Genomic DNA, 22,374 nt, shown 5'->3' with positions numbered 1-22,374 from the left:
TTTTAAATCGGGGTCTCACCATGTTGGTCAGGCTGGTCTTGAACTCCCGACCTCAGGTGATCCGCTGCCTTGGCCTCCAAAGTACTTGGATTACAGGTGTGAGCCACCACGCCCGGCCCATCTCTGTTTTTTAAAAAAGTTTTTAACTGGGCATGGTGACTCATGCCTGTAATCCCAGCACTTTGGGAGGCTGAGGCAGGTGGATCACCTGAGGTCAGGAGTTCGAGACCAGCCTGGCCAACATGAGGAAACCCCATCTCTACTGAAAATACAAAAATTAGCTGGGCATGGTGGTGCACGCCTGAAATCCCAGCTATTCAGGAGGCTGAGGCAGGAGAATTACTTGAACCTGGGAAGCGGAGGTTGCAGTTAGCTGAGATCACACCACCTCACTCCAGTGTGGGCAGCAGAGTTCAACTCTGTCTCAAAAAAAAAAAAAAAAAAAAAAATTTTTTTTTAAATGGATAAAGGAGATGGTTATTACTTGACTTCTGCCAACAGTTGCCAAGTAGGAGCGGCCCCCATCATGTTGTCTTGTATTTATTTTCCTCTAGAGAATTCAGGAACTGAAACTTGTATAAAAACACAGTGCCAAAAATTTAAATGTTGGCAACCAATACAATATTTAGAAAGCTCTATGGAGAGTAACTAAACTGGCTTTTTAGCAATTAGGTTGGAATCTCAGCTATGTGACATCAGGAAAGTGACTCCTTTAGCCTTAGTTTTCTTTTTTTTTGGGGAGAGGGTCTCATTCTGTTGCCCAGGCTGGAGTACAATGGCACAATCATAGCTCATTGTAGTCTCTGTCTCTCAGGCTCAAGCAGTCCTCCTGCCTCAGCCTCCAGAGTAGCTAGGACTATATGTGCGTGCCACCATACCTAGCTAATTTTTTTTTTTTGGCATTTTTTGTAGAGATGGGGTCTCCGTATGTTGCCCAGGATGGTCCGAACTCCTAAGCTCAAGCAATCCATCTGCTTTAACCTCCCTAAGTGCTGGGATTGCAGGCGTGAGCCATCCAGCTTGACCAGCCTTAGTTTTCTCATGTGTAGAATGGGTACACATCAACCCATTCCATCAGGGCTAAAAACAGATAATGGACATAAGGGATTTACTCAATTTGGGATTGGCAAGTGGGTTCTCAATAACAGGTTCGAGACACTAATTTTCCCCAGGTGCAAGCGGACCTAGATTTCGGGGAGGTGGAATTTGAATGCCTATATTTCTAATATAGGAGAAGTTAGACTGAGAGAAGGTGCCATAAGTCCTACTTTTAAATTTCTCTTGCTCCTAATTTGCCAATAGCGCTCTACATATGTTAATTTTAAGCACTTTCCTGTGTTAATTCATTTAATCCTTATAACCCAGTGAGGTAGGCGGCATCATTTGGGAAGACAGGGAAACTGACATTCAGATTCTTAAGTACTTTGTCCAGTGCCACACAGGCTATAATTAGCAAGGCTGGGTTCGGACTTTTGCCTTAATTATCCTCACTTTCTGCTTATTCCAGAGCCCCAGCCCCCGCCTGACATTCTGCGTCAAAACCTACGAACGCCTTTTCTACATGGTGGCTCCTAGCCCCGAAGCCATGCGCATTTGGATGGACGTCATCGTGACAGCAGCTGATGAAAACCACGCCCCTTGAGTGCCCCCCCCCGCCCTATTTTGGGGAAGTCCCTCGAGGCTCCACCCCCGCCACGCGCGCGGGGGCGTTCCTAGGCCTCGCCCACTGCCGATAAACTTGGGCCCGCCCCTTTGGAACTCTCCCGGGAATTCCGCTGGCGCTGCATCTCGGCTGGTCTGAGCTGCTGCGTTCTGGGTTGCAGGTGTCCTGCCCCCGACGGGATCGCCAGCCCCTGAGGCCCTGCCTGGGGCAGGAGGAAGACTGCAGGGGCGGGAAGGAACTATTTGTTGGTTCTCCTGTGATACCGAATTAAATACGGAGGAAGAACAGGAATTGCTGCTGTGGTTTCCAGCCCAGGAGTCCGGGACCCTTTGGCCCCTGGGCAGGACGTCTGAGTTAATGGGTACCTCTGGGAGCCACGCGCCCCACAACCGTCTCTCTTTAGGAATAGAGGCCTTCCACTCTAAGGTCACGGCTGGGAGAAGAGGGTGAGAGGCGCGAGTCCTTAGTGTTGGCAGTTTTTTTTTTTTTAGTTTGTAGGCCCTTCTGTTTCCAACCTTTTTGGTTTGACCAGCTGCTGGAAATTTCTAGGAACTCCTAGGCTTCCTCCTTTGCCTACGTCCTTGCTTCCTCTGCCCTTTCTTCCCTGTTTTTCTTTTATCTATTTATTTTCATAGAGATGGGGTCTTACTGTGTTGCCCAGGCTGGTCTCCAACTCCTGGACTCAAGCAACCCACCCACCTTAGCCTCCCAAGGTGCTGGGATTACAGGTGAGAGCCACGACCCTCGCCTCCCTTCTTCCCTTAACCAGCTGCACCTCATTCTTCCAGCCTTAGTTCAGTTGGCACCTGCTTCAGGAAGCCCTCACTGACTCTCCTGGCTGGGTCAGGCACCCTCTTTTGAGCTCTATCATCCCATCCCTGAAGGCCCTGGGTCATTATGGGCGATGGTTCTGTGTTGTTTATGCACTGGGAGCTCCATGAGGCAGAGCCAGCATTGTTCTGGTCATCACTGTGTTCCCAGCACCATAGAGCATGTCTCAGCCTGGTGGCATGTGCCTGTAATCCCAGCTACTCAGGAGGCTGAGGCAGGAGAATTGCTTGAACTTGGGAGGCAGAGGTTGCAGTGAGCCAAGATTGCGCCACTGTACTCCAGGCTGGGTGACAAGAGTGAGATGGCGTCTCTTTTTTAAAAAAAGCATGTCTCATTTCATGAAAGTGGGGGAAAAACCCTGCTTTCCTTTCTCCTCTGGGCCTTTGTACATTCTGTTCCTTTTGCTTAGGCACCCCTCCCCATTCCACGAAAGCCCTACTCATCGTTTAGCTTTCAGTTCCTGTGTTAAGTCTCTCCAGGAAGCCCTCCCTGATTATCCTGGCAGGTCAGATGCTTTTTCTGGGATTTTCTTTTCTTTGAGACAGAGAGAGACTCTGTCACCCAGGCTGAGTACAGTGGCGCAATCTTGGCTCAATGCAACCTCCCCCTCTCAGGTTCAAATGATTCTCCTGCCTCAGCCTCCCGAGTAGCTGGGATAACAGACGCCGGCCACCATGCTATGCCTGGGTAATTTTTTTGTATTTTTAGTAGAGATGGAGTTTCACCATGTTGGCCAGGCTGGTCTCCAACTCCTGGGCTCAAGCAATCTGCCTGTCTCGGCCTCCTAAAGTGTTGGGATTACAGGCCTAAGCCGCCACTCCCGGCTCTGGGCTTTTCATTATAGCCCTGACCGATCCACCTGTGCCTCCCCATGCCCATCCCTGATCGTTCTGTCCTGTGCTTCTCTCATGGCTTTGAGTACCCGGGATCATCCTGCTGTTGAGTCTGTCTCCCGCTCTGGACTCTGAGTGACAGCTGTCTTAGTCACCGCTGAGCTCTTGGTACAGCACAGGGCCTGGTGCATACTAGGTATGGAGTGAACATCTGGTGGTGGAATAAACTGATGGGAAAGTGATGCTAAGGCCTGGGGACCGTCATGAACAAGGCAGGCAGAGCTCTTTGGCTGACTTCATCCTTTAGGTCTCATCTAAGGTGTCCCTTCCTTCAAGAAGCTCTCCCTGACCCCTAGGGTGGGTCTGGTGCCTGTTCTCCACAGTCCCCCAGGGTCCCCCACCTGTCACTCTGGAGACAGCTCTTTCCTGCCTCAAAAAGTTCCCTTGAGGACTCAGGTATAGTGCTCTGAGTCCCGGGAGTGCAGACACCTGAATTCCTAGGTCCTCCGGGACTCTAGGTGTCCCCTGGCCTCTACCTTCCGGTGTGTGACATCTGGATTCTTGGATCAGTTCATCCCCCAGCCCCTCTGCAATATGGAATCCCGCTTCATGGACATCTGACCACTGTAGACGACAGCTCTCTGTGTTCAGAAGAGTCCTGCTGTTGGGTTTCTTGGGTTTAATGCTCTGTGGTCACTGTGTAGAAATTCTTAAATTTATCTTTGAAGTTCTGTTTTTTTTGAGACAGAGTCTCACTCTGTCACCCAGGCTGGAGTGCAGTGGTGCAATCTTGGTTCACTACAATCTCCACCTCCCGGGTTCAAGTGATTCTCCTGCCTCAGCCTCCTGAGTAGCTGGGATTACAAGCACCTGCTATCATGCCCAGCTAATTTTTGTATTTTTAGTATAGACAGGTTTCACCATGTTGGTCAGGCTGGTCTTGAACTCCTGATCTCATGATCCGCCAACCTCAGCCTCCTAAAGTGCTGGGATTACAGGTGTGAGCCACCGCGCCCAACCTGAATTTCTGTTGGGTAAGCTTAGACAATGGGACAATGAAAGCGTGATGAGGGGGATTACAGCCTCACTTCATAGGCAGCCCCACCTCTCTGGGACAAGTTCCCACTCCTGTCCCCTGCTTTTTTTTTTTTTTTTTCTTGAGATGAAGCCTCACTTGGTCACCTAGGTTGGAGTGCAGTGGCACGATCTCCATTCACTACAACCTCTGCCTCCCAGGTTCAAGTGATTCTTCACCCTCAGCCTCTGGAGTAGCTGGGATTTCAGGCGCTGGCCACTACACCCAGCTAATTTTTGTAGTTTTGGTAGGGATGGGGTTTCACCATGTTGGTCAGGCTGGTTTTCAACTCCTGATCTCAAATGATCCATCCACCTTGGCCTCCCAGAGTGCTGGGATTATAGGCATGAGTCACCACACCTGGCCTGTCCCCTTCTTAACTCTGCCCCGTGATCACTGGCACCCTCCACCCCTGTTGCAGGCATGCCACAAGAAGATCAGGGTTGGGTACTTGTGCCTCATGGTATGTTGGGGTAGAACATGGCAGTGGGCAACTGGTGGGAAGGGGATCCCAGTCAGGTTGCCCACGTTGTGGGGCAGGGTCTCTAGCCACCACTGAATATCTGTGTTGGTCCTATGAGTATCTCTGTGCCCAAGAGAACGTAACATGAAACACCATGAAGGGTTTAGAGAAAGACAGGCCAGGCGCAGTGGCTCATGCCTGTAATCCTAGCACTTGGGGAGGCTAAGTCAGGAAGATCACTTGAGCCAAGGAGTTTGAGACCTGCCTGGGCAACATAGCAAGACCCTGTTTCAAAAAAAAAAAAAAAATTTAAAATTAGCTGAGCATGGTGACACACACCTGTAGTCCCAGCTACTTGGGAGGCTGAGGTGGGAGGATTGCTTGAGCCTGGGGGATAGAGGCTGCAGTGAGCTGTGGCTGTACCACTGCACTCCAGCATGGGTGACAGAGGGAGACTGTCTCAAAAAAGAAAAAAAAAAAAAGCTGGGCATAGTTGCTCACACCTGTAATCGCAGCACTTTGGGAGGCTGAGGCAGGCGGATCACCTGAGGTTGGAAGTTCGAGACTAGCCTAACCAACATGGAGAAATCCTGTCTCTACCAAAAATACAAAATTAGCCGGACATGGTGGGGCATGCCTGTAATCCCAGGTATTTGGGAGGCTGAGGCAGGAGAATGGCTTGAACCCAGGAGGCAGTGAGCTGAGATCGTGCTATCGCACTCCAGCCTGGGCAACAAGAGCGAGACTCCATCTCAAAAAAAAAAAAAAATGAGGCAGAAGAAAGGAAAAAGTGTTTCTATTTTAGTACCTTTAACAGCACTCTTTCCTGCCTTTTGAACCAGGTCTCTACATTTCATTTTGCACTGAACTCCGAAAATTATACAGTCAGCCCTGTCCCCGACTCCACTCCTTCCCCAGCTTGTCCCAGATGGTATGTCCCACAGGGAGTGGGCCTGAGTCAGGCTGGGAACCTCACAGGGCTCAGAGCCTGCTCTGCCACAGGGAGACAAGAAACCCAGAGTGAATGTGGTCCTGGGCTTGCCTGAGTCTGGGGAGTGATCTCTGGTGCTGGGGGCCGCCTCTGCACCGGCCCCTGAACCAGATTCTAGATTCTTTGCCATGAAGTCTGCAAAGAATCTCGAAAAGCCAGCCACCTACCACACAGCGGGCTTAAGTGGTGCCCTGCATTCAAACCTCTTTCTGTTCCCTGGTCATGGGCCAGGCGGGGGTCAGCGCCCAGAATCCGGGCAGGCCTGAGCAAGAGGTACTTCTCCACCCTGGGTCCCACTCCCTCCTGAGATGCTAGTTCTTCTGGTCTGGCCAGTTGGGGTTCCTCCCTGAAACTCTCCCACACAGCTGGGACCTGCTGGGCCTCCTGCTTCAGAGCAGCACACAATAATAATGCTAGTCTCACCCTGCCTGTCACTTGCTGGGTCCTCGCTCTGTCCCTCAGGAGGTAGGGGTTTTCAGCTGAAGTTCAGAGAAGATTGAGTTGCTTGAGGTTGCACAGCAAGAGGGTGGCAGAGGTAGGATTAAAATGTGTCTGTCCACTTCCAGACTCGATATTTTGCCCACTGTCTCACTCTACCATGAAAGACACTCCTGTTGTTATAAAAAAAAAAAAAAAAAAAAGACCCCTTGGTCGGTTGCAGTGGCTTACGCCTGTAATCCCAGCACTTTGGGAGGCAGAGGCGGGCGGATCACGAGGTTAGGAGTTCGAGACCATCCTGGCCAACATGGTGAAACCCCATCTCTACTAAAAATACAAAAATTAGCTGGGCATGGTGGTAGGCGCCTGTAATCCCAGCTACTCAGGAGGCCGAGGCTGGAGACTCGCTTGAACCCAGAAGGTGGAGATTACAGTGAGCCAAGATCACGCCACTGCACTCCAGCCTGGTGACAGAATGAGATTCTAAAAAAAAAAAAAAAAAAGCTGGCATGGTGGCGCACACCTGTAGTCTGTAGTCCCAGTGACTTGGGAGGCTGAGGCAGAATAATCGCTTGAACCAGGGAGGCGGAGGTTGCAGTGAACTGAGAGCGTACCACTGCACTCCTACCTGGGAGACAGAGTGGGACTCTGTCTCAAAAAATAATAATTAAATTAAATTTAAAAGACACCTTGGAGGCTCAGAGAGGTGAAAGCATTTATGCAGCATCACACAGCAAAGCAAGAATCGGGGCTGAGATTCCAAGGCTGGGAGGCAGGGAGGCAGGGGCCGGTGCTGAATGAGTTCACAGGAAGTCATTCACTTTCTCTCTCTGAGCTTCTGCACGATGCCAAGTGACCTCACCTAGGTGACTGACATGCTCGTCATTGTTGGGAACTGGGGTACCCCACAGGGTCTGGGGAACAGATAATATCTTTATGAACACGACCACTGCTTGTCTCGTCATCAGTGAGCCAGCTCCATGCAGCTGGGTCTGACTTCTAACTCTGCCACTTCCTTTGCTGTGTGAACTTGAACAGATACCTTCCTCTCCCTGGGTCTCAGTTCCTTCCTCTATGAAACAGACGCTCCTCTCTACCCCCTTGCTAAGAATTCAAGGCGAGATTGCTTGTGTAAGAGCTGACTACCCTGTGTGGGGGCTATTAATAATAGTCATCCTAACAATCTATTTAAAATATTATTGTTGAGACAGGGTCTCTCTCTGTCACCCCGGCTGGAGTGCAGTGACATAGTCACAGCTTACTACAGCCTCGACCTCCCAGGCTCAATGTGATCCTCCCACCTCAGCCTCCTGAGTAGTTGGGTCTACAGATGCGCACCATCACACCTGGCTAATTTTTGTATTTTTTGTAGAGATGGAGTTTCACCATGTTGCCCAGATTGGTCTCAAATCCTGGGCTCAAGTGATCTGCCTGCCTTAGCCCCCACAAAGTTCTGGGATTATGGGCACCAACCGCTGTGCTCAGCCCTTAACCTATTATTAGTAGTAATAAAAGCTAATTTGTTTTTTTGAGACAGAGTCTTGCTCTGTCGCCAGGCTGGGGTGTAGTGGCGCGATCTCAGCTCACTGCAACCTCTGCCTCAAGCGATTCTCCTGCCTCAGCTCCAAAGTAACTGGGATTACAGGCACAGGTCATTACATCTGGCTAATTTTTTTTTTTTTGTATTTTTAGTAGATACTGGGTTTTGCCATATTGGCCAGGCTGGTCTCAAACTCCTGACCTTGTGATCCTCCCGCCTTGGCCTCCCAAAGTACTGGGATTACAGGCGTGAGCCCCCGTGCCTGGCAAAGCTAATACTTTCATAGCTCCTAGAACTGGACCCTATTTTAATCATTTTACATGTATTTAACACTGATGCCCATAACAGCTCTGTGGGGTAGATACTGTTAAGATCCTCATTTTATGGATGAGGATGAGGTCATTGAGGCACAGAGGGGCCAAGTCATTGTCAAAGTTTCACAGCTGCTACCCAATGGACCCATGTACCTCATTGTAGGTATAGTTAGTTAAGCCAGACTGCCCGAGCTCAAATACCCTCTCCACCACTTCCTGGCTATGTGACTCTGAGCAAGTTTTAAGCCCCCCCCATCTCTGCCTTGATTTCCCCATTTGTAAATTGACCATCATAGAACTCTCTCATAGGATGGTGTGGAAAGGGTGTGGAATGCAGCTTGGCACAGAGGAAGCACGAATACATGTGCTTTTGTTATCGTCTTTGTTTAGACAGGAGGCCTCTGAACATCAAAGAATTGGAGTCACTTGATCAAGACACAGCAGATTAGGGGCAGAGTTGGTATTCAAATCCATGCCTCTCCATCTCCAAAACTAAGGGTCATTGCAAAATACAGTCTCAGACTCAAAGCCAGGCTCTGACTTTGGGAAGTGGCATGAGGACCTTTGGAGATAGCCCTGGATTCAAATCCCAGTTCTGCCACTTCCAAGTCTCTCCCAGCCTCAGTCTCCCCATCTGTGAAATGAGACTGAGTTCTCTCTGCAGAGCTGTCGTGACATTCAGAGAGGATTCACAGAAAGTGCCAAGCACAGAGCAGTGGTTAATAAATGATAATAACTACACGTACAGGTGAGGATGAAATGAGGTAATACATGCCCCTGTTCAAAACAGTTTCTGGGAAACAAACACGCGATACTCGGTCACTGTTGTTATATTACTTTTGTTACCATTGTTATTAATGTCATGACATGGTTTATGGAGAGAACTCTCTGGAATCAACTTGAAAACCTCCCACTTCCTCTTCCCTCACATCGGCTCCACCAGCAATCCCTCCCTGTTCTTCCTCCTAAAATATTTTAGATCTTTCTACTCTTCACCTTTTCCTTTGGGACAACCTCAGCCAAGTACATTAGCTCTCCTGTGTCAGTGTTCTCCACCAGGGACACACCTGTGGTTGAACAAGTTGGGTTTGTTGCCTCTTGCAATGAGGGAGAAAGCACACCATGAGGTAACTGTGAGGTGTCTAAGTAAAAGGGTATTAGATAGGACTGATTTTTTTTTTTTTTTCAGATAGAGTTTCACTCTTTGTTGCCCAGGCTAGAGTGCAGTGGCATATCAGCTCACTGCAACCTCCGCCTCCCAGTTCAAGCAATTCTCCTGCCTCAGCCTCCCAAATAGCTGGGATTACAGGCACCTGTCACCATGCCTGGCTAATTTTTGTATTTTTAGTAGAGTCAGGGTTTCACCATGTTTGCCAGGCTGATCTCTAATTCCTGACCTCAGGTGATCCACCCACTTTGGCCTCGAAAAGTGCTGGGATTATAGGTGTGAGCCACTGCGCCCAGCTGGAATTTGTTTTTTTTTTTTTTGAGACAGAGTCTTGCTCTGTCACCCAGGCTGGAGTGCAGTGTCATGATCTTAGCTCAGTGCAACCTCCACCTCCCGTGTTCAAGCGATTCTCCTGTCTCAGCCTCCTGAGTTGCTGGGTTTACAGGTGTGTGCCCCCACACCCAGCTAATTTTTTGTATTTTTAGTAGAGATGGAGTTTCACCGTGTTGGCCAGTCTGGTCTCTAACTCTTGAGCTCAGATGACCCACCTGCCTCAGCCTCCCAAAGTGCTGGGATTACAGGCATGAGACCTAGCCAGAAAGGATTGATTTTAAGGCTGTGGCTTGTGTGTGGTGGTCTTGGGAATGGTGCAAGGAAGTGGAGCCTGGTTCCGGCTTGGATACTGTTAGAGAGGAGTAATGCTGTGTTGAGCATTTGCATAAATCTGATTTATGAGGCCGGAGAAACAAAGTGAGGCTAAAGTTGTAACTTTAATACAATAAAATATAATATAAGCAGTCATTTATTTTAGCCAGGATATGAGGATGCTTAGTCATTCTGTGGTTCACACAATGATCTTGTTTGTTTCTGTGTTCAGACATGGTTATGGATTGGTCTCGATTTTTTTCTTTCTTTTTTTTTTTTGAGACAGAGTCTCACTCTGGTTGCCCAGGCTGGAGTTCAGTGGTGCAATCTCAGCTCACTGCAGCCTCAGCCTCCCGGACTCAGGTGATTCTCCCAGCCCAGCCCCCCCAGTAGCTGGCATTATAGGAGCATGCCCCTACGCCCAGCTAATTTTTTGTATTTTTAGTAGAGACGAAGTTTTGAAGTGTTGACCAGGCTATCGATTTATTTTTCTTGATCCTTTACTGTCACAGTGTGGCTTTGTCCAAGGCTGGTGCTCTGTGAGATTATCTAATTGCAGCTGAGCTCCATGGCTTCACTCTATGTGCCAGGGCAACTCCCAGCTGTCAGGGGCTGCCTTTCTCTTTCTTCCCTGGAAAACTACCTGGCCCCTTGTTGGTTTCCTAGCCTTTTTTTTTTTTTAAGATGGAATCTTGCTCTGTCGCCCAGGCTGGAGTGCAATGGCATGATCTTGGCTCACTGCAACCTTCGCCTCCCCAGTTCAAGCAATTCTCCTGCCTCAGCCTCCCAAGTAGCTGGGATTAGAGGCACCCACCACTGCACCCTGCTAATCTTTGTACTTTTAGTAGAGACTGGGTTTTGCCGTGTTGGCCGGGCTGGTTTCAAACTCCTGACCTCAGGTGATTCGCCCATCTTGGCCTTCCAAAGTGCTGGGATTACAGGTGGGATCCACCGCGTCCAGCTGAGTCATTTTCCTTTTTTACACAGAGGCCACAATGATATTCTTACCTTGCTTTTTTGTTTTTTGTTTTGTTTTTTTGAGACGGAGTTTTGCTCTTGTTGCCCAAGCTGGAGTGCAATGACACAATCTCAGCTCAATGCAACGTCTGCCTCTTGAGTTCAAGCGATTCTCCTGCCCTCAGCCTCTCGAGTAGCTGGGATTACAGGCGTGCACCACCAGGCCCAGCTAATTTTGTATTTTTAATAGAGATCAGGTTTCTCCATGTTGGTCAGACTGGTCTAGAACTCTCAACCTCAGGTGATCTGCCTGCCTCAGGCTCCCAAAGTGCTGGGATTATAGGCGTGAGCCACTGTGCCTGGCCTCTTACCTTGTTTTTATTGAAGAATAACATATGTCCAGTGACATGCATAAGTCAGTGATTCTCTATGTATCTGTACACACGTGCAGCTGCCACCTAGATGAAGATCGTGGGGGCTCCTCCCTGTTGCTCCTTCTGGGGAAATACCATCCCAAAGGTAACACTGTTCTGATTTCTATCACCACGGGTTAGTTTTGTCTGTTTTGGAACTTCATATAAATGGAGTTACATAGTATATTTTGTTTTAAGGCTTTCTAAACTCAACACAAAGTTTGTTTGTTTGTTTGTTTGTTTTTAAATAAAATGAGATGAGGTCTCACTATGTTGTCCAGGCTGGTCCCAAACTCCTGATCTCAAGTGATCCACTCACCTTGGCCACCCAGAGTGCTGGGATTACAGGTGCGAGCCACCGTGCCTGGCCTCCATTTACTTTTTGATGGCTAGCTGCACTATTTCTCAGTTTGATCATATTAATAAGCAAATCTTATCATGTTCTCCAGCTCATTTAGACCCCCTTAAAGATACTCTACTATTCCCAGAATTAATCCAAATCTCTTGTCGGAGCCTCTAATGCCCTGAACGGTCTTAGCCTCTGCCTGACTCTTTCATCTCAGTTCCTGCCCCTCTCCCCACGGCCTTCTGAGCTCAGAAGCACTGCTCTCCTTTCTGGTCCATGCTACCTCCCACCTCCAGGTGTGCCCACGTGCTGTTCCCTCTGCTTGTAAAGGGCCGTGCCCCTCTCTTGACCTGCGCTAGCTGGCTAAATCCTGCATGCTCCTTAGGCTGCATGTCAGATAACCTTGAGGAAGCCCTCACCCACCAGCCCCACTTCTAGACTCCACATCTCCTTGTATCATTACACTTCCTCCTTCATTGTCTTAGTCTCCATGGTAAACAATTGCTATGATTATTTGGTTAGGATCTGTCTCCCCCATCAGACTGTGAGCTCTGCTGGGATAGGCGCTGGTTCTGTCTTCATCTCCAGCATCATCCAGGCCAAAGCCAGGCACACCATAGATGCTCATTTAACATTTACAGAACAATGAATGTCGAGTAGAGTAGCCCCAGCCTCTCTTTAAGCCCCACGACTCTCCCACTCCAGACACACAGACTTTCTCCCAGAGCTGTCAGGGAGCCTCAGCTCCCACCCTTTCCCTCCTTGGCAACTGCCCAGGGCAGGGACCGCTCTCCCAGTGGATGACGCGCTTAGGGGCGGGTCCCATCCCACAGCCGGGACGCTGAGTTGGCCCGGTTGGGCAAGGCGAGGGTTGCCTGGGGCTAGGTTACTCATCCTGGGCTCAGGTAAGAGGGCCTGGGCTGGGAGGCGGCACACCCAGGGGGGACGCCAAGGGAGCAGGACGGAGCCATGGACCCCGCCAGGAAAGCAGGTGCCCAGGCTGTGATCCGGACCGCAGGCAGGCTGCTGCTGCTACTGCTGCTTCACGGAGGTGGGTCTGCTGCCCAGAGAGGTGGAGGGGATACAGTGGGGACTCCTAAAGAGGAGGCTCCTCTGGGCACCTACAGAGAAGGCTCCCCCATATGAGTAGAGGGGGCTGTGGGCAAAGTTCCCCCATCCTAAGCAGAGGAAGCAGTGGGAAGGGTCCCCCACCATGGACAGTAGAAAAGGTTCCCCACCACGGACTAGGGGGACTGTGGGCAAAATTCTCCCATCCTGAAGCTGTGGAAAGAAGTCCCCTGTCCTCGGCAGAGAAGCTGTGGGCAGAGTTCTCTCATTTGAGTAGAACGGGGCTGTGGAAAGGGATCCCTCACTGAGCAGTCTGCTGTGGGGAAAGCTCTCTCATTCTGAGCAGAAAGCTATGAGGAGCTATCGCTCCTTCCCTGGGATGAGGGGCTCCATGGCAGGGATCGCCTGCGGTGGGCATACGGGGCTGTAGGAAGGATGCGCCCACAGTGGGCATAGGGGGTGTGAGGGAAAAAAAAGGTCCAGTGATTCCCGTGTTTCCAGATTTGTGGAAAGCTTTTCCCTACTCCTGCCCTGGAAAAGTGTGTGCAGTAAGACTGTCTCATCCCGGGACAGAGGGCATGGGAAGGACTATTTCTCCCTTTGGGGTGGAGGCTTTCGCAAGGAGGGCTCAGGTCTGCTTGGCCCCCCGCCCCCAGGAGCGCAGGCCCTGGAGTGCTACAGCTGCGTGCAGCAAGCAGATGACGGATGCTCCCCGCACAAGATGAAGACGGTTAAGTGCGCGCCGGGCGTGGACGTCTGCACCGAGGCCGTGGGGGCGGTGGAGACCAGTGAGTGGGGACCCTGGACCACGCGCTCCCCTGCAGCCTCCTCTGGCCCGGCCCCGCCTTCTTATAGTCCTTTCTGTATCTGGCCACGCTCCTTTAACGCGGCCCTATCCCTCCCTTGCAGCCTAGCCGGGACCCTACAACACAGCCTCGCCCCTCCTCTCAGGCCAGGCCTTCTCTATTAATGATTACTAGGGCGAGGGGCAGAGAGTTGAGAACTGGGTGGGGCGGATTGGGAGAGCTCGGATTTGGGACGAGGCCACGTCCTATGCACCTTTTCTGCTCCACCACTGAGACCTCCCCATCCCTGCCTGTCAACCGAGCTCTCTCCTCGGACTCAGCTCTTTGAGGTTCAGCCCCTGTTCCAAGACCCTGCCCCTTCCTCCTTCGGTAGTTCTTTCCCCTCTGAGCGGCTCTTTGGGGGCGCCCGTCCACCCATCCCGGCTTGTCCAAACTCTGGCGTTGGCCTGAGGCCCCGCCCCTCCCATACCTTACCCAACTCTGGGCCACGCCCCATCTGAGACCGTGCCCACAGCTAATCCCGCCCCCGTGCCTCTCCCCAGTCCACGGACAATTCTCGGTGGCAGTGCGGGGTTGCGGTTCGGGACTCCCGGGCAAAAATGACCGCGGCCTGGATCTTCACGGGCTTCTGGCGTTCATCCAGCTGCAGCAATGCTCCCAGGACCGCTGCAACGCCAAGCTCAACCTCACCTCGCGGGGGCTCGACCCGGCAGGTCCGTGGGGGCGGGGCCGTAGCCTCGGGGCGGAGCTTTATTGGGGCACGCCCAGATGAAGGCGGAGCCGGGGCGGAGACAGGAGTACTCGGCCTGGGTGCTGGGGGTGGGGACACACTGGAGGGCGGGGCCAAGAGGAAGTAGGTGGGACTTCCTGGATGTAGGTATCGGGAGGTTGCACCCTGGGGCGGGGCTATTAGTAGGCGGGGTCATTGATAGTGCGGGGCCACGCCTTAGGGGCGGAGCTAGAGGCCAAGCTGCGTTTCCGGATCCCTCTCGACGCCTTTCCCTCCTCTCCGCCCCCTTCGCAGGTAATGAGAGTGCATACGCGCCCAACGGCGTGGAGTGCTACAGCTGCGTGGGGCTGAGCCGCGAGAAGTGCCAGGGTACGGCGCCGCCGGTCGTGAGCTGCTACAACGCTAGCGATCATGTCTACAAGGGCTGCTTCGACGGCAACGTCACCTTGACGGCAGGTGAGCGAGCCCCGGAGCACGGGACCTGTAGGAGTTGTGGTGGCCTTTCTGAAGCATCCTGGGCGGCAGGGAGCCCTTTACGCAAAGGGCTTCCTTCACCTGCAACACATTCTGGGAACCGTGGGGCCTAAGTGCTTGTATAGTAAGGCATCATGAAAAATGCAGTCCCTTCCCCCAACACATTATTAGCGTGGGGATAGGGATGCTTTGGCCCAGAGTGTTTTGGGGGAAAATACATTTTCATAGAGGGCTGCCAGGTACAGAATGGACATACAGTGAGAAATGTATTTAAGCCTCTCAGCTTCTGCCCATGCACTGTGGGGAATCTCTAGTTCTTCGTCGTTAAAACTCAAGGGATCCCCACCCGAGTATTTAGAGATGTAACCATGGAAAATGAAATTCTTCAAACTCCATCACTAGCGAGGTATACTGTGGGAGATGTAGTTCTTTTTTATTTATTATTACTCTTGTTTTTTAAAGACAGGGTCTTGCTCTGTCACCTATCCTGGAGTGCAGTGGTGTGATTATAGCTCACTGCAGCCTCTGCCTCTTGCAGCCTCTACCTGTCTGCCTCCTGCCACAGCCTCCCAAGTAGCTGGGACTGCAGGGGTGCACCTGCATGACTGCTTACTTTTATTTTTGGTAACAGTGGGGTCTTGCCTTGTTGCCCAGGCTGATATTGAACTGCTGGGCTAAAGCGTTCCCCCTGCCTAGGTTTCCAGGAGGGCTGGGATTACAGGCGTGAACCACTGTGCCGGGTGGGGAGATGTAGCTGTGACTCTAAGACTAAATTCTGGTGGGAAAGTAAAAGCAGGGGTGAAGGCTAGAGGGACAATGGCGAGAGTGTTGTAGAAGACGTTTGTTCTGCCCTGTGGTCTTGTAAAGGGTCGTGTATCTCGGTCCAAACCTTTGTTTTAAGCCTTATTTTTAGTTCAGCCTACACACATTTCCATTCAAAGCACAATGGGAAATGTTAATCCACCGTGTGCCAAAGACAGTGAGTCTGTCTATTTCTCATAGTAGGACCTGAGTTGAGATTTTAGGATAAATGGATGCAACCCTTTCTGTCTCATATTGGGAGTTCTCTGTTCTTTTTATTTATTTATTTTTTTGAGACAGGGTCTCATTCTGTCTCCCAGGCTAGAGTGCAGTGGCACAATCTTGGCTCACTGCAACCTCTGCCTCCCAGGTTCCAGTGATTTTTTTTTTTTTTTTAAGACAGGGTTTCACCATGTTGGTCACGCTGGTCTTGAACTCCCGACCTCAGGTGATCCGCCTGCCTTGGCCTCCAAAGTGCTTGGATTACAGGTGTGAGCCACCACGCCCGGCTGTTCCAGTGATTCTTTTGTCTCAGCCCCTCTCCCCACCGCAAGTAGCTGGGATTATAGTTGTGCCACCACCATGCCCAGCTACTTTTTGTATTTTTAGTAGAGATGGGGTTTTACCATGTGGCCAGGCTGGTCTCGAACTCCTGACCTTAGGTGATCCGCCTGCCTCGGCTTCCCAAAGTGCTGGGATTACAAGCATGAGCCACTGTGCCCGGTCAGGTTCTCTTTCTTGTCTGATGCCTCCAAGTTTTGTTCTGGCTGTGCCAACCTCTCTCCCTCCAGCCACTGACCTATCTGTGTCTCCCTCCTGCAGCTAATGTGACCGTGTCCTTGCCAGTCCGGGGCTGTGTCCAGGATGAGTTCTGTACTCGGGATGGAGTCACAGGCCCAGGGTTCACGCTCAGTGGCTCCTGCTGCCAGGGGTCCCGCTGTAACTCTGACCTCCGCAACAAGACCTACTTTGCCCCTCGAATCCCACCACTTGTCCGGATCCCCCCTCCAGGGGCCACGACTGTGGTCTCAACCATATCTGTGGCTTCAACCACGCCATTCACCACGTCTACCCCGGCCCCAGTGAGACCCACATCCACCACCAAACCCATGCCAGCCCCAACCACCCAGCCTTCGAGACAGGGAGTAGAAGAGGCCTCCAGGGATGAGGAGCCCAGGTTAACTGGAGGTGCCGCTGGCCACCAGGACCGCAGTAATTCGGGGCAGTATCCTGCAAAAGGGGAGCCCCAGAAGCCCCATAATAAAGGCTGTGCGGTTCCCATGGCTGGATTGGCGGCCCTTCTGTTGACCATGGCTGCGGGTGCCCTGCTGTGAGCTTCCCTACCTGGAAATTTCCCTCTCACCTACTTCTCTGGCCCTGGGTACCCCTCTTCCCATCACTTCCTGTTTTCACCACTGGACTGGGCTGGCCCAGCCCCTGTTATTCCAACATGCCTCAATATCCCCAGCTTCTGCTGCACTGGTTTGCGGCTTCGGGAAATAAAACTACCATTGTATATATCCTGCCGGGGTATTCTAGCTTTTTGAGGACAGCACCTGTATCTGTCTCATCCTTGTCTCTCCACTTGGCCTCTTGTGATGCTACGACAGAGTGAGAGCAGTCAGCTGTCACAGGGAAGGTGGGAGAGGATGCTGAGCTTCCTACTGCCTTCTGCCTGGACTATGGAGGGTGGGGTGGGTGGGAGAGTGGCTCCCCCCCAAGCACTGCCTCCCCTCCTGCCCCCATCTTCGGGGAATCGGATCCCCATCTGTCTTCCTTATTGGACTGTGAGCTCCTCAGGGCAGGGACCGTGCCTCATGCCTGTGTGTGATCAGTTTCTGGCACATAAAGGCCTCAATAAAGATTTAATTACTTTGTATAGTGCGTTAAGGGAGTCATTTCCACTTCTTTCTCACAATAACCTCTTTAGCTGAGCTAGGGTGGACATCACAGAGCCTTTAAAGGGAGAGCTATCAGGCTAGAGCAACAGCCCTGGGGACAGTCACTGTTGGACATTTTTTTTTGTTTTTTGAGGAGTCACTCTGTTGCCCAGGCTGGAGTGCAATGGCACAATCTCAGCTCACTGCAACCTCTGCCTCCCGGGTTCAAGCAATTCTCCTGCCTCAGCCTCCCAAGTAGCTGGGACTACAGGCGCATGCCAACATGCCCAGCTAATTTTTGTGTTTTTAGCAGAGATGGGGTTTCACTGTGTTAGCCAGGATGGTCTCGATCTCCAGACCTTGTGATCTGCCCACGCTGGCCTCCCAAGTGCTGGGATTACAGGCCTGAGTCACTGTACCAGGCCATGGTTGACCCACATGGTCTAGCCCACATGTGGGTGGTCTCACTGGTGAGGGGGAGACCGGATGAAACCATTAAGTGGCATGGAAGGGTGAATGGGGCTTTTAGCAATGCCAGGGAGCAGAGAGCTTTGTCTTTGTCTAATGAGTTTGTGCATGCTCCCTAGGCTTCACCTGCCTTGCCATCCAGCTAGCCATCTGGATTTTTTTAGAGACAGGGTCTCTGTCACCCAAGCTGGAGTGCAGTGGCCCAATCATAGCTCACTGCAACCTCCAAGTACTGCCTCAGGTTCCCAAGTAGCTGGAACGACAGGCTCACCCCATCATACTTGGTTGATTTTAATTTTTGTAGAAATGAGGTCTTGCTATGCTGCCCAGTCCTCCTGCCTTGGCTTCCCAAAGTGTTGGGATTACAGGCAGGAGCCACTGCACCTGGCCTCATCTGGGTTACTAAGAGTCATTAAGTAGGCTCACCTCCTGTATCCCCCTTGTCCATAGGTCCTGAGGGTGCTGCTGTTGGTCTTTGCTTGGTGTTGGGGATCTAGGGCTTGAGCCCCACCTTCGTCTCCTCCCAATCAGATGAAGATCTGGCTTTAGAGTTCCTGGAGGGGACAAGCCTGGCTTGGGAATGAGAATTCCTGGTCGGCTTTGTGACTGCTTGATGGGAAGATGATCAGACATGGGGAATAGTGAGATCCTAACAGTATATTGCATTATTACTATTAATAATGGGGAGTCATGCGTGTTAAAACACTCTCTGAATGAAAAGACCCCCCCCAAACAGGCTTTGCTGAGCAACATGGCTATGGGTGCAGTGGAGTGAGTCTGAAAAGAGAGTGGAGGGCAGTGGGATAGGAGTTGATTTTATAGGTTTGGGGTAGGGCAGTGGGAAGTTACAGGTTACAGTTCAGGGTGGGTTTTGCAAGCTGGGAGGGGATCGTAGGGTCTGGGAGGATTGCTTGAGCCCTGGAGGTTGAGGTTGCAGTGACCCATGATCGTGCCCCTGCACTCCAGCCTGGGTGATAGGGCAATACCCTGTCTCAGAAAGAAAGAAAGAGAGGAAGAGAGAGAGAAGGAAAGAAAGAAGGGAATAAATAAATAAATAAATCTGGCTTCCAATGTTCTTTTTTTTTCTTTTCTTTTTTTGAGATGGAGTCTCACTCTGCCACCCAGGCGGGAGTGCAGTGGCACAATCTTGGCTCACTGCAACTTCTGCCTCCCTGATTCAAGTGATTCTCCTGCCTCAGCCTCTCAAGTAGTTGGAACTACAGGTGTACACCACCATGCCCGGCTAATTTTTGCATTTTTAGTAGAAGCGGGTATTGGCCATGTTGGACAGGCTGGTAAAATATTTACTTAGTGGATCTATCCCCCTAAAAGTAATCAATCTTTTGCAGCTGTCACTGTTTACCCTTCCCATCTTCTTGGTGGGATACCCTCCTTACCCATTTTGGGCTCTGAAACCCTACTATGGGCCCTGAGACTCCCGCTTCCCCACCTCAACCCCTCCAACCTCCCTCCAGGTAGCTACTTGCTTGTGTTCACAAAGAGAAGAGAAAGAAAGAGCTTAATGTATTTAAAATATAATCCATTATTGTTTTGCTCATCTAGTTTCTACTTCTAAGCTCCTAGCTCTACTTGCTGTTAAAAATGCCAGATATGGCTGAGCACAGTGGCTCCTGCCTGTAATCCCAGCACTTTGGGAGGCTGAGGCGGGCAGATCACCTGAGGTCAGGAGTTCGAGACCAGCCTGACCAACATGGGGAAACCCCGTTCACTAAAAGTACAAAAAATCAGCCAGGTGTGGCATGCCTGTAATACTAGCTACTTGGGAGGCTGAGGCAGGAGGATCACTTGAACCTGGGAGGCAGAGGCTGCAGTGAGCTGTGATTGTGCCACCGCACTCCAGCCTGGGTGACAGAGTGAGACTCTGTCTCACACACACACACACAAAGCCAGATTCTATATAACTTATTAGACTGGACATGGCTTAAAGTGTTTTTTTTATGACAGAGCTCACCAAAACAGAAGTTAGAGGAAGAAGAAAAGGGAAGAGAAGGAGAAAGAAAGGGAAAACTGAGTGAGAGGATCTGGCCGTGTGAAATGCCACAGAGGGGAAAAGTTACAAAATCTCTTCCCTGTATTTTTTCCAGGGTTTGATATCTGAGGTCCGTGTGTGAGAAACTGATTTCAGCCTCAGGTGGGGCTTGCTGGGGACAAGGCAGGCGTGACAAGGGGCAGGGTGAATCTGCCTGAACTGGCCTTGCTGGTTTCTCTTCTTCCTGGGTTTGTGTGTTTTTAACGAAGGGCTTATTTAATTTTAATTACATAAGCCAGACATCATTATCTTCACACTGTCAAACATTCAAAAAATACAGAGACAGTGAGAGAGAGAGTTCAAGCTCAAAAAGCCCTTTTGAGAAATGGTTGGTCAGTCAGTTGCAGGGGAGGGAAATTGGGGTGCAATTTGGAAAGCCTCTCTAAATGACAAATCGCTTCCAACTTGGCGGGTTTTTCTCTCAGGAATTTATCTCACACACGTGGACGCCTGTGGCCGTTGTCAGGTCTGCCCAAGGATGTTAATTGCAGTAGTGTTTGGAACAGCAAAACATGAGGAATAACCTAAATGTTTATCAGGAGGGAACTGGTTATGCTTATGATGGTGCGCTCACACAGTTTGATGCTTTATGGGCATTATACAAATAAAATGAGCTGGGTGCAGTGGCTCACACCTGTAATCCCAGCACTTTGGGAGGCCAAGGTGGGTGGATCACCTGAGGTCGGGAGTTCCAGACCAGCCTGGCCAACTTGGTGAAACCCTGTTTCTACTAAAAATACAAAAATTAGTCAGATGTGGTGGCCAGTGACTATAAATCCCAGCAACTCAGGAGGCTGAGGCAAGAGCATCGCTTGAACCCAGGAAGCAGAGGTTGCGGTGAGCCAAGGTCAGGCCACTGCACTCCAGCCTGGGTGAAAGAATGAGAATCTGTCTCAAAAAAGAAAGGAAAGGAAGGGAGGGAGGGAAGAAAGAAAAAAATAAAAATAATAAAAGGAGGCACATCTATTTATATTAACCTGGAAAAATCTTGAAAATAATGTTAAGTAAAATAAAAGACAAGATACAGAACAGTGTACCATCACTGTGTAAAAAAAAAAAAAAATCTGTGTGTAAATGCTTGTATATGCCTAGAATATGTCAAGAAATACCCAAAAGGCAATAAATACCATTGCCTCTGGAAAGGGAATTGGGTGGCCAGGGGATGAGGTGGGAGGAAATCTTTCCATCCTTCCCCTCTGTGTGATGTTGGATGAGTCACACGTCTCCTCTGAGCCTCAGTTTCCCCATTTGGAAAGGGAGGCTCATAAAGTGAGAGACTAGAGTTCTCCTTCCAGAGCCTGGCACACTGAAGATGCTTGTTGAAGAGAGGCTCTCCTGGCCAGGGCTGGTGGCTCACACCTGTAATCCTAGCACTTTGGGAGGCCAAGATGGGAGGATCGCTTGAGCCCAGGAGTTCTAGACCAGTCTGGGCAACATGGTGAAACCTCGTCTCTACAAAAAATACAAAAGTTAGCCGAGGACGTGGTGGCACACACTTGTAGTCCCAGCACTCAGTAGGCTGGGGTGGGAAGATCGCTTGATCCCGGGGAGGCTGTAATGGGCTGTGATCATGCCATTGCACTCCAGCCTGGGTGACAGAGCAAGATCTTGTCTCAAAAACAAAACAAAAACTCCCGCAAAAACCAAAGCAAACAAACAAACAACAAAACCAAGAACAAACAGAGGTCCTCCTCCTACATCCGTCCTCTTGGTCTGGAACTTCACAGGGAACTCGCTCCAGCTTTCTGCTTTCCCGGTGATGAAGAGGCCAGTAGCAGTGGCCACCACCAGCCTAGAGCCCACGGTGCAAGGGGATTTTCCCAACTCCCTTGCGCTCCGTGGCAAGAAAGAGGAAGGGGATTTTTCCAACTCCCTGGCAATCTTGGCAAGAAAGAAGACGGGGATTTTTCAAACTCCCTGGCACTCCGTGGAAAGAAAGAGGAAAATCTTTTCTCTCACATCTCTTCACTCCCACCCATACCTTCCTTCTTTCTTGAAACCAGCTGCGGGCTTTCCCTTCGATATTCTCAGGAATCGCTAGCATTCTCTCTCCACTAAGACTTCTGGTGGGAGTAGGGGTGGACTCACATTCACCCAGCCTAATGAATGACCACGTAGGGATCCATCTCTGCTCTCCTTGCAAGGAGCCTGATGGCCTGGGTTCAAATCCCTGCTCCTGCACTAGCTTGTGGTTTTGGACAAGCCCTGTCGTCTTTCTGTGCCGCAGTTTTCTCATCTATGAAATGGCAACGGCCGGGCGTGGTGACTCATGCCTGCAATCCCAGCACTTTGGGAGGCTGAGGCAGGTGGATCACCTGAGGTCAGGAGTTCGAGACCAGCCTGGCCAACATGGTGAAACACTGTCTCTACCAAAATACAAAAATTAGCTGGGCATGGTGGCAGGTGCCTGTAATCCCAAC

General features: G+C 50.8%; 2 protein-coding genes across 4 annotated transcripts in view; both read left to right on the top strand.

Moving 5' to 3' along the window:
- PHLDB3 (pleckstrin homology like domain family B member 3) overlaps positions 1-1,954 on the top strand; it is a 24,208-nt gene extending 22,254 nt beyond the window's left edge. For all 3 annotated transcript variants that reach the window (XM_037729164.1, XM_017502308.2, XM_037729163.1), the window contains one exon: positions 1,508-1,954. In XM_037729164.1, the coding sequence (XP_037585092.1) occupies positions 1,508-1,642 (135 nt within the window). In that variant the 3' untranslated portion in view covers positions 1,643-1,954. The remainder of the gene's footprint in view (positions 1-1,507) is intronic.
- A 10,587-nt stretch (positions 1,955-12,541) lies between these two features.
- Positions 12,542-17,435, top strand: LYPD3 (LY6/PLAUR domain containing 3). Its single transcript, XM_017502307.2, has 5 exons — positions 12,542-12,728; positions 13,402-13,533; positions 14,094-14,264; positions 14,576-14,737; positions 16,379-17,435. The coding sequence occupies exons 1-5, from the start codon at positions 12,647-12,649 to the stop codon at positions 16,888-16,890; spliced, it is 1,059 nt and encodes a 352-aa protein (XP_017357796.1). The 5' UTR covers positions 12,542-12,646; the 3' UTR covers positions 16,891-17,435.
- The last annotated feature ends 4,939 nt before the right edge of the window (positions 17,436-22,374 follow it).

This window comes from Cebus imitator, unplaced genomic scaffold (genome assembly GCF_001604975.1).
Source record: "Cebus imitator isolate Cc_AM_T3 unplaced genomic scaffold, Cebus_imitator-1.0 Scaffold296, whole genome shotgun sequence".
NCBI lineage: Eukaryota > Metazoa > Chordata > Mammalia > Primates > Cebidae > Cebus > Cebus imitator.
This window is presented reverse-complemented; position numbering and strand designations above follow the sequence as displayed.

What these genes read in the sequence shown, in the direction of transcription:
- LYPD3 (XM_017502307.2), top strand. Translation starts at nt 12,647, where the DNA reads ATGGACCCCGCCAGGAAAGCAGGTGCCCAGGCTGTGATCCGGACCGCA. An exon ending in GCGGGGGCTCGACCCGGCAG is followed by an intron (nt 14,265 to 14,575) that starts GTCCGTGGGGGC and finishes CCCCCTTCGCAG; the next exon opens with GTAATGAGAGTGCATACGCG. An exon ending in CAACGTCACCTTGACGGCAG is followed by an intron (nt 14,738 to 16,378) that starts GTGAGCGAGCCC and finishes TCCCTCCTGCAG; the next exon opens with CTAATGTGACCGTGTCCTTG.